Raw genomic sequence first — 10,648 nt, forward strand, 5'->3', positions numbered from 1 at the left:
GAGCCTGGGAACTATTCTGGAAGTGGCGTTCCTTCGTGATTGTGCGTGTGTGGTGTGTATGTGTGTGTGTGTGTGCATACGAGCATGTGTGTGCTTGTGAGTGTGTGTGTATATGTATTATCAGAGAGGCTGTTTTTTCGGCAAAGCGAGACCAATCATTTGACTTGATTCGGTAGTTGAAAGCTGACTGCCGGAGAGAGACACAGAGAGCAAACCCCACCATTAGGGGCCAATATATTTCCAAAACAATTTCGCCTATTCATGATGTTACGCAAATGTGGAGGCAGCAGCAAATTACCGTAATCAATTGAAACGGGGAGCGTGCATCTGTCCCTCTCTCTGATTATTTGGAGATCATCTATCAGCTTGATGTGTGTGTAACGAGGTGAGGGGGCCACTCCATCGCCGTGGAGTTTTTTCGCTGATAACTCCATGATCATTGGCAAGTGAGTTCGGACAGCCGTAAGAGGGAACGCGTTGGGGGGGACGAAGCCAGTGTCCGCTGCAACATTAGCTTGCTGACTTCAGTGGGGGCAACGTGCTGTTTTACCAAAAGGACAAAAACACGGACATTACTGACACCAAAACAGGCAATATTCTCCATTGTCTGCCTCCTTTTTTTTCCCTTCGCTCAAGCACCTGGGAGAAGTGGGGAAGAGAGGCGGAAAAGGGAGGGCGCTGGCAGATAACAGAGCATGGAAGTGAGGTACAACCAAGAGCCGGAGTCGGGGATGATGCTGAAGAACGGGCTGAAGGAAGGGAAGGAGAGCAAAGACTCACAGGGGAACATCTCCAAGACCTTCATGAAGGAACCCCCAGAGTCCTTCTCCCCCTCCAGTGCCTCCGACACCTGTGAGAAGAACCGCACAAGCACCGGGGATCCCGACTACTGCAGGAGGATACTAGTGCGAGGTAGGAACAGATACGCTCACATTCTACATGTCCGAATATGTCTGACTGTGTGTGTGTGTGTGTGTGTGTGTGTGTATGTGTGTGTTTGTGTGTGTATGTGGAGCTATGTACAGCATGAGTGTATCTGTGTTAGTGAGTCAGTCTGTGATGGATGCAACTACTGCAATTCATCATTTTCAAAGAAAAAGACATCACCAACATTTTTTTTATAAAAAAATACAAACAAATTGTGGTTCATGAACCCATGCTGCTGCGGTAAAGAAGAAGAAAAAGGAAGTTTCTGATGGTAAATGATATTATATATATAACTACTATATATTTTAAACTATATTTAAATAGTACAAACATTAGGATTTTTATTGGCAGAAAATCCTCCAGTTTTGTGTGTGTGTTTTATAGTTTGTGCTAATGATTGAAGTCAAGGCAGAATGAGGGCCTGTCTTTACCTGAGCTCTTTGGGTTGATATGTTTTCAATAAAAAACAGCTTCATTTAGATTTAGATTTTAATATGCACTAGCTCTGCGTGTAACATGTTTTGAGCATAAATAAATTAAAGTAATTTGGAATATTGTCATTTTTAATGAAATAACCTCACATCTTTAACTTTAACTGAATTTGTGGTGTGGTATGTTGATAATCAAGTAAAATATATATATATATATATATTTATTTGCTCTCATTTTACAATGCAGATGATATGCTCACTAATAACATATTGTATAAATTACAGAATTATCTCGTTAAATAACCTTGTAATCATTACTTTCTAGGTAAAATTAATGATTAATAGTGATTATTAACGATTAATTGGAATGAGAAATATAAAAACAATGTAACACATTTATATTTATATCACCCACTAAAAAGTTCAAGATTTGGTCATTGTTCATGTCCTACAGTCCCTCATATTTTACTGTGTAAATTATATATGAGCTTAAAATGAATTAACATTATATTGTAGCCTACACTACTATTGCATTTAATCTGCCATTGATCAATACTGTCTAATTTCATTGCTTGTGAGAACAAGCCTTCTATTTTAACCTAAGATTTGACTAAATGTATTCGATATATTTCTGCTGATGCTATAATAGATTACATAGGATTGCTTTAGGTGTAGAAGGTGATTTGTTTAACCTTACAAACATCCTGCAAAAACAAACAAACAAAAAATTAGATTACAGGTCACATTTGCAAACAGAAATAATTAAACATTACTAAAAGTTATTTCTCTTCAAGTTTCCCAAGTTTCTCTTTTATGGTTTTATTTAGATCATATTTCAACATCCACCAAACATTGTACTTATATTTAGTGTTTCTTTATACATTTTAAAGGTAATAAGTAAATGCAAAATCCACTTGTATTTTTTTTTGCGTGTGTGTGGTTTTTTTTTGTCTGTGTTTTTTGCTTTTTTCTTGTCTGTTTTGAATATGATTTGAATAATGTCCCTACACTGTGTACGAAGCATTTTCAAGTCTAGTTTGAGTGGAACAGTCCTCTAAAATGAGTTTTATGAAACTGATCAATTACAAAGGCTCATTTCTCTTGTAGCATAATATAAAATAGTGCTCTAAACCTCTGAATTATCAGATACATTTGATTCCATTTGCCAATCATTTCCTCAGGAGTACCAGTCATGTCTCCTTTTTAAAGTTATTAAATCAGTGTTAGTGATGTCGTTGAGTCAGATATTCACGTGAATATGAATTTATTGCTTGTAGTTGTACCTTGTAGTTTTTATAAACTATTATTCTGTTTTAGTTTTTAATTTGTAAAAACATTTGTAAAATGACAGGATGTTGCACAGGAGCTGACTACTCTGGTGCATTATTTGGTGCATATCAGGGAATTATTTGTCATTTTGACCCAATTCCCAGTTTCTTTGTCTAATTCGATTATATTAGACTAGATTTGTTAGATTAAATTCTACTTGATTGCCATTGTACAGAATTCTGGTACAAATCCAGTAATAACAGGTACAAAGCCAATAATTCATACAGTTGTAGTTGACACAGACAATTATAGTATTGTGAGGAGGAAAAGGAGAACATCTGTTGATCTGTGTTGGTATGGTGTGTATTTTGGCTCCAGATGCCAAAGGCTCGATCCGAGAGATTATTCTGCCAAAGGGTCTGGACCTGGACCGACCCAAACGCACCAGAACCTCCTTCACAGCCGAACAGCTGTACAGGCTGGAAATGGAGTTCCAGCGGTGCCAGTACGTTGTGGGCAGAGAACGGACTGAGCTTGCACGACAGCTCGCCCTGTCCGAAACTCAGGTAACACACACACACACACACACACACACATCCTCAACCTCTGTTGTCTGTGGACTATTGACACATAGATAAAACTAGTCCCCCTCGTCTGTGTCACGGTGCCATTTTTCACCTATTTATCCACTGAAAACACATCAATGCAACTGTAGGGTAAACGCCAATACAAATTGATTTGGAGTTTAAATATCATTAAGAATACATATGTCCTTCTTAGCAGTCAGTTTACTCAAAATAATTGAGCTTGTTTCAACCGATGCCGACTTGCATTCAGTCCTTCGTGTTAAAAGGTTTGCCTGTTCATAAACATCAGAGGTGACATTCTTTTAAAGCAGAGCGCTTAAAATTCTTCAAAAGAATGATAAACTGAAATATATCATGTTATCGCTTAAATATTAAATAAGTAAATCCGGATTCTCGCTGATAAATTGAGAAGAGTAGCCGGTCATAATGCTGGGACTGCCTCCTACCCCCAACCCTTTTTTTAAACAGTTAGATCACTAGAGTATTTTTATATTTCATTATGATTGCAACACATCACAGGATGCAATATCTCAAAAACATAAATACACAAACAAATAAATCCTAAAACCTATTGCAACATTTTCATATGTATAAATAAACACATTGTAAATCCTAAAACCTATTGAACTTCGGTTTCTAGTTCACGGGCTCACAGAGAGGGAAAAAAGGGGGAAGAAGAGACAGAGAGAGAGAGTTAGACAGAGAGAGAGAAAAGCCAAAAGCATGTTTCCACCTCATGCTCAGCACAGGGGTCATGCGGAGGTCACTGTGGCTGAACTGCACATGGCCTCTCCTCTCCCTCTGCACTTCCAAAACACACTTGCTTCTTGCCGTACACCTCACTCGCTTCCAATCCCACACACACACACACAGACACACACACACACAGACACACACACACACACACACACACACACACACACACACACACACACACACACACACACACACACACACACACACACACAGGCCTTACGCTCATCTCTTACGAACACATTATGCTGTCCATGTTATTTATTGATTGATTTCTTTTTTTATTTTGGGAAAGATAAAAAAAATGCCTGAGCTGCCCTGGGCTAAACAAATGATGAATATTTCAGGGAGCTTAAACAAATGGAATGCAGAGCGACCCGAGTCGCCTTCTGAGGGGTCTTAGTATTTTTTTGTGTTTAATATTGGCTCCACAGGAATCTCCCCTGTATGGATGTGGTTCTTATTCAATCCTCCTTGTGGTTTGTTTCAGACATGAGATTTACTGATGAGATTGTTCTGTAATGTGACAGTATGGGCACGACACTGCACACACACACACACACACACACACACACACACACACACACACACACACACACACACACACACACACACACACACACACACACAAACACCAACGAATTACAAACACACTATCACCCTAAGCATTCTCTTGCTGTGCAGCCTCAATACTTGATCACTTCCTGTCTCCCTTGTCCGCACTGTGTTGCACTCCCGATCAAGAGGGATGAATTTTTCGCCTTGCCCTCCCTCCCCGCACCCCGACACCGCTCCTGTGTAGTGCTGCGCGTCTTCTTGCGCTTCGCTCCCCTTGATTACATTACAACCGCTCAGACACCTCTCCCTCATGTGCTGATGAAGAGGGCGCTTAATGGCGGCAAGTGGACTGACTAAGAGTGTGTGTACAGGGGGAGACGGCACATTATGCTTTGATTTGTGCCACCAGGCTTGCAAGGGTGCGGCTCTGGTACGAGGCGGCTGAGCCAAACAAACTCACAGAGAGAGAGCAGGCTGCTGTCTGTAGCTACAGACGTATATGTGGGTGTGTTTCTGCTTGTGGTTTTATTGGCTGCTTGCTGTGTGTGTGTGTATGTGTGGCTGCTCAGAAATGTTGGGAAAATGCTGTGCATGGGATGTAGTTGTGGCTGAATGCACCCCCCCCCCCCCCTTCATCTCTCCACTCCCCACTCCGCTCATTTGCTGTGGGTTCTCATTTTTTTGGCAATTGACCTACTAACCCTTCTCTGTGTATATACATGGCTGCGCACACACACACACACACACACACACACACACACACACACACACACACACACACACACACACACGCACACAAACACAGGCACACGTCATGTCCTACTAACCTTACTCAGTGTGTATACATGGCTGTGCATGTCTGCATCACAAAGACAGGAATAGCTGCATTAACACACTGCACAACCACCAAGACCCCTCAGTTGGTTGATCAACAAAAAAATTTGATTTGATTGGAAGAGTCTGGGGAAATAATGTCTTAGTAGCCTCAGACTCGTTGATATTTATGGTGTGGAAATCATGATTAGTAATTCCAAATTCTCTCAGTTCAAGAAAACTCTACACTATACACTATACAAACTGCTACGAGAGATTTAACATGGACATTTATTCATTTGAAGGATACTTTTATCTAGTTATTTCTGAAGCTATTCAATGGGTTGGTTTAAAATACCTGGGCATGTCTGAGCTTGAGCGTTTCGAAGGCTGATTAATTAAGCTTTGGTTATGTTGCCTGTATATTTCTTGCCTTGCTGACCTCCAATGCATCTGGTATAGCTAGGTTTATTTCAATGCTCTTATACATCCCATTTAATACACCTAACATTTCTTCAGTCATTTTTAAAGAATTTTAAACATCTGCCCACTCAATTTCTTTTGTTGCTGAAACTAATACATTTTTGCCCCATTTTACACAAGGACAAACTCAGATGTGGCTCCAGTGATAGTCGATGTAAACCGTATGAGCAGTAATGTTCAAGATGGACGCTGCACTGTGTGATCTCAAACAGGAAGTGCTCAGAGTGTGGGGTTGCGAGTGACTGCACCTCAGTCATGCGGCCTAAGCTCATTGTCACATGATTCCTGTCATTCCCAAGCGGCCCATCAATCCGGCCAATTGCTAAATATTTGGCCAAAGCAATCTGCTAATTGCATGCCTCATCTCCGAAACCCCAGCGTGCAGTCTGTTTATGAGTGCACCTCATGAATCCACAAGGAACGTGGCCCCATGCACATTTAAATGTAACGTTTGACAGGACTTACTCTCTGAACGATCCTCTGACAAAATGGTGATGTCCAGCTCAGTACTTTTCCAAATTTCTGCATCTCTTCTGTATCAATTTTTTTCATTTTTCTAGAAACCCAAAATGAATTGTAAACTTAATGTATTGCTTTATTAAGAGTGCAATGTATGTTTTCCGGTAAAAGTTTAAATCTGTGCGTTACGATGGTGTGTTGTTAATGCTAAATCAGTGTGTCATGATGGTGTTTTGCTAAAGGTTAGGCTTTCACATGTTGATGTTAAATTCTCCCTCCCTCCTTCCACAGGTAAAGGTGTGGTTTCAGAACCGACGCACCAAGCAGAAGAAGGATCAGGGCAAGGACACGGAGCTGCGGTCGGTGGTGTCGGAGACAGCCGCAACCTGCAGCGTGCTGCGCCTCCTGGAGCAGGGCCGGCTGCTGACCAACCCGGGTCTGCCCGGCCTGCTGACCCACTGCGGCTCGGCACTGCGTGGGCCCTCCATGGGCCTGGGCATTGGTGTCAGTGTCTCCACCAATGGTGCCGGTGGGGGCAGCAGCGGGTCGAGCTCCAGCTCCGGGTCCAGCAGCGTGGGCAACACGGCCAGCGCCAGTCCTCCACTGCCGCCCGTCAGCAGCGCGGGGGGCATTGTCACGGGGCTGCAGGGCTCTCCCCCTGGGGGCTCCCACCCACACCACCCCCCTCACCCCCACCCCGGGATCTTTAGCTTCCCCATGCCCTCCATGCTGGGCACGGTGGCGGGCCGCATCACCTCCAACCCCCTGGGCATGGCGGGATCGCTGGCTGGCAACCTACAGGAACTCTCAGCCCGCTACCTAAGCTCCTCTGCGTTCGAGCCCTACTCGCGGACCAACGGCAAAGAAGCCCTGGACAAAAAGGCTCTGGAATGATGCGGAATTATTCTCAATGTTATTGTATTGTTTTTTTATGATTCGTTATGGGCTGTTTCTCTTTGATTTTTTTATGTGAAGGGGAGGGTGTGTTTTTTTGTATCTCTCTCTGTGGATCCTGTTCCTCTGTCCTGTTTGTGCTGTGATTGTCATTCTTGTAATCCTCTCTCTGCGCACATACAAACAATGCCCGTCTGACAGATAAACACAGACACACAAACACACACACACACAATTGAGCTACCAGCTCTTCTAATTTGCTGTCAATAGAAGAGGGTGGTTTTGCACTAAAATCAGCTTAACCTCCTGATGTCTATGCTCTAACTCCGATTCACGGACCCTGGCACAAATCTGGCCCTGAGCTTGCGTGGTTTTGGCCCTGATTTGGCCCGATTCTGGTCCTGTTCTGGCCGTGATTTGGCCCCGGTCCTGCCCGTTCTGCACCAGATCAGGGCTAGATCCATTCCAAGGTAGACTGCTGTCTCAATCTATTTAGGGGGACAACAGACTTTTAGCCATTCCAACAGTAAATGTGTGGCCTCCATGCCTTTCCCTCCTGAGGAAGGGAAGACCACTGTTGATGATGTTAAAAACACAAAGAGCAAAAGACCACTGTTGATGATGTTAAAAAAACAAAAGAGAGACAACAAATTAAAATAACCTCTGTGAACATAAACGTGACTGAGGTTGACCGTATCGGCAGTGTAGCAATGGACGTTATATGACCATTTGGTTTGGAATATCGTCACAAAAAAGAAATGGTGTATGCTACAGCTACACTGGGCTGTGTAGAAAGGCAAAGAAGAAACAAATATGAAATGCGTTGACAATTGTAATACATTGTCAGAATATAAAATGGACAGTAAACTGTATTTGGATGTTGAAAAATTTACTAAATAGGCTGCAATGTTACCATGACCTATGTTCAGTTTACTGTAAAAACAAGTGTTTTTTCCAAGTTTGTAGTAATTTTTATATTTTGGACAAAAATCAAACAAAAGCAAGTTCTTGTCACTCCACACAGTAGATGAAATGTTCTGTGTTTATTGTGTTCTAAATACTTTTCTCATTTGGCACTGTCCACTCTCAGTCTCCAACGTGTGAACCTTTATGTTGTTAAATATGCAGTACTCATCCTCTCTAACCTGTGCCGGGTCTGAAATTGTAGTTCTGGTTTCCATGTGTAGCTGGGATCTGGAGATGAGGGCACGGGGGCCCAACGTCTCTTCAACACGGGGGAAGCAAAGGCAAAGGAATCCGGGAGAGCTGGAGAGTTTGGAGAGGTTTTGGGGGACAGCACGCTGCTTACGGAAGCTGGACACATCTTGTTTTTCCTGCTTGCCGTTAAAATCCCACTGCTTCACTGGCACCCGTGTGGAAGGGTGTGAAACATTTGTTTCCTTCTGGACATCCCCGCCGTCACTTCAGACGTGTGACGCAGAGAGGGGAGTTGCCAAGCGACGCAGAGGAAGACAGACAGTGTGTTTCAGTTTGGTGAAATTATTGTAGTGTAAAAAAAGAAAGGAACATGATTAATTGTTCGACTTTTAAGAAATTGTTATTTTATTGTAAATTATTCTTGTCTGTAATTAATAGATGATTAGTATATTTGCAAAACGATGAAAGACTGAATGTATAGGTGAGCGGGTGGGGGCGGGGATGCCGTAGGGTTGGGGGGGGGGTTATAAACCAATCAAATCTTTTTGGTGCTGTTGTCGTTGAATATCTTGACCATTGTGACATGTGCTGCGAGTGTGAATATATATTATATATGACTTCAAACAAAAACAACGCATTTCCTCCTTTCATTCTGTCGTAACGGTCTAGGTTGAGAGTCTAGGTGTTTGGGGTAGTGATTGCTAGATTTTGGGAAAAGAAGAAAAACGGAATGTTCTTTTGTAAGCTAATGCTTACATCAAATACAGAGCGAAGAGGAGGCTTTCCTCCCCCTCCACAGCTTTGTCATTTGAGGTGAAATGGCGCAATGGGAAACACACCAGCACAACTGATAAATGGGGAAAGTAAAAAAAAAAAAAGAAGGGACTCTGCATGAAATGGCAAACAGTTTTTACTTCTTACGTCCATTCGGTGTGAGTTAACGTTTCGGGTTTGAAAAGGAAAAACACTTCATCCATTTGACTCAATCCACCATTAATTACCAAGCTAAGTTTGAAGAGGTGTTAAAAGAATCCTGGGGCAGACCCTCTGGTGCCCGGTCTACCCCTCGCCGTCGCATGCCGTGCTGGTTTAATCTGGCAGGGCTCCGGTGGGACTGATGCCTGGGCTGCGGTGGTTTCTAAGCGATCTCGTCTCGAGGCTTCAGTGTGTTTTGACAGCTTAACAGAGGGCCGGCGCATGAAACAAAAGCTGAAGGGACGGTTAGCACAAACGAGAGGATTAGTAAAAAAGGACCAGAAATCAGCCTGATAATTTTTTAGTGTGTGTGTGTGTGTGTGTGTGTGTGTGTGTGTGTGTGTGTGTGTCTGTGTGTGTGTGTGTGTGTGTGTGTGTGTGTGTGTGTGTGTGTGTGTGTGTCTGTGTGTGTGTGTGTGTGTGCGCTTTAGTTGATTTGAATATCTGTGTTCATTCAAAGTGAGCATTTAAGAGAAATAATATCAGGTTGGCGTGTATGCAACACTTCAGAGTCAACACTCTCAGTTCATTTATTGTTAAGCCTGGACGAACTGCCCTCTTAATGTTTTTATTTAGACATACTGCATCTAATTTATTCATTTTGTGCTTTAAATCATGTTTTTCAACTTCAGAACTGTACCACCTATATATAATGTGTTTGGTCCATGCTAGTCTATTCTAGTCCTTCATATGACATTATTCAATATGAGTGAATACAATCACATTTTGTTCACAAAACATGTTAGTGATATTTGTCGTGTAATGGCAAATGTGGGCTTTGTTCATTGTGTGGTGTAGTCTTGAGTTCAGCAGCATGGGCCACTTTAGATGCAAATCCCCCAACTGTCTGGAAGTAATGAAAGGAAGGAGAAAAGATGCTTTTCAGCACACTGTCCTTGTAAAGACAGAGAAGAGAATACACTGTTGGAGCCACAACTGTGCAGATTCACAGCATGAGGGACGGAAATGGGGGGTTTAGGAAGGTGAGGTGGTGTGTGTGTGTGTGTGTGTGTGTGTGTGTGTGTGTGTGTGTGTGTGTGTGTGTGTGTGTGTGTGTGTGTGTGTGTGTGTGTGAGAGAGAGAGAGGGCCAGACCAACTTCACACAATCTATGAGGGAGGAAGGCTTTAAACTGTGCAACTGAATGCTGAACAAAATCGCTGTTTCTGTGGAGGGCAGGAAAGAAAAGGTTCTGAGCGGAACAGAACAAGGAACCTGGAAATCAGCGGACCTTCAGCCTTCAGCCTCTCAAGGCCCCCACACAAGCCTCATCAATAGAGCCGTTTCTCTGGCGCCCGTAAAACACCTCACTTTCGCTCTCACCAGTGAAAAGATACAACGC

General features: G+C 42.8%; 1 protein-coding gene across 1 annotated transcript in view; it reads left to right on the forward strand.

The window, feature by feature from the left end:
* The window catches only part of vax1 (ventral anterior homeobox 1), a 9,600-nt gene extending 638 nt beyond the window's left edge, over positions 1–8,962 (forward strand). The window contains exons 1-3 of the mRNA XM_012817008.3: positions 1–912; positions 3,006–3,193; positions 6,572–8,962. The exon at positions 1–912 is cut by the window's left edge and continues 638 nt beyond it. Of these exons, the coding sequence (XP_012672462.1) occupies positions 696–912; positions 3,006–3,193; positions 6,572–7,174 (1,008 nt within the window). The 5' untranslated portion in view covers positions 1–695 and the 3' untranslated portion in view covers positions 7,175–8,962. The remainder of the gene's footprint in view (positions 913–3,005; positions 3,194–6,571) is intronic.
* Positions 8,963–10,648: the final 1,686 nt, after the last annotated feature.

This window comes from Clupea harengus, chromosome 13, assembly GCF_900700415.2.
Source record: "Clupea harengus chromosome 13, Ch_v2.0.2, whole genome shotgun sequence".
In the NCBI taxonomy this organism is placed as follows: domain Eukaryota; kingdom Metazoa; phylum Chordata; class Actinopteri; order Clupeiformes; family Clupeidae; genus Clupea; species Clupea harengus.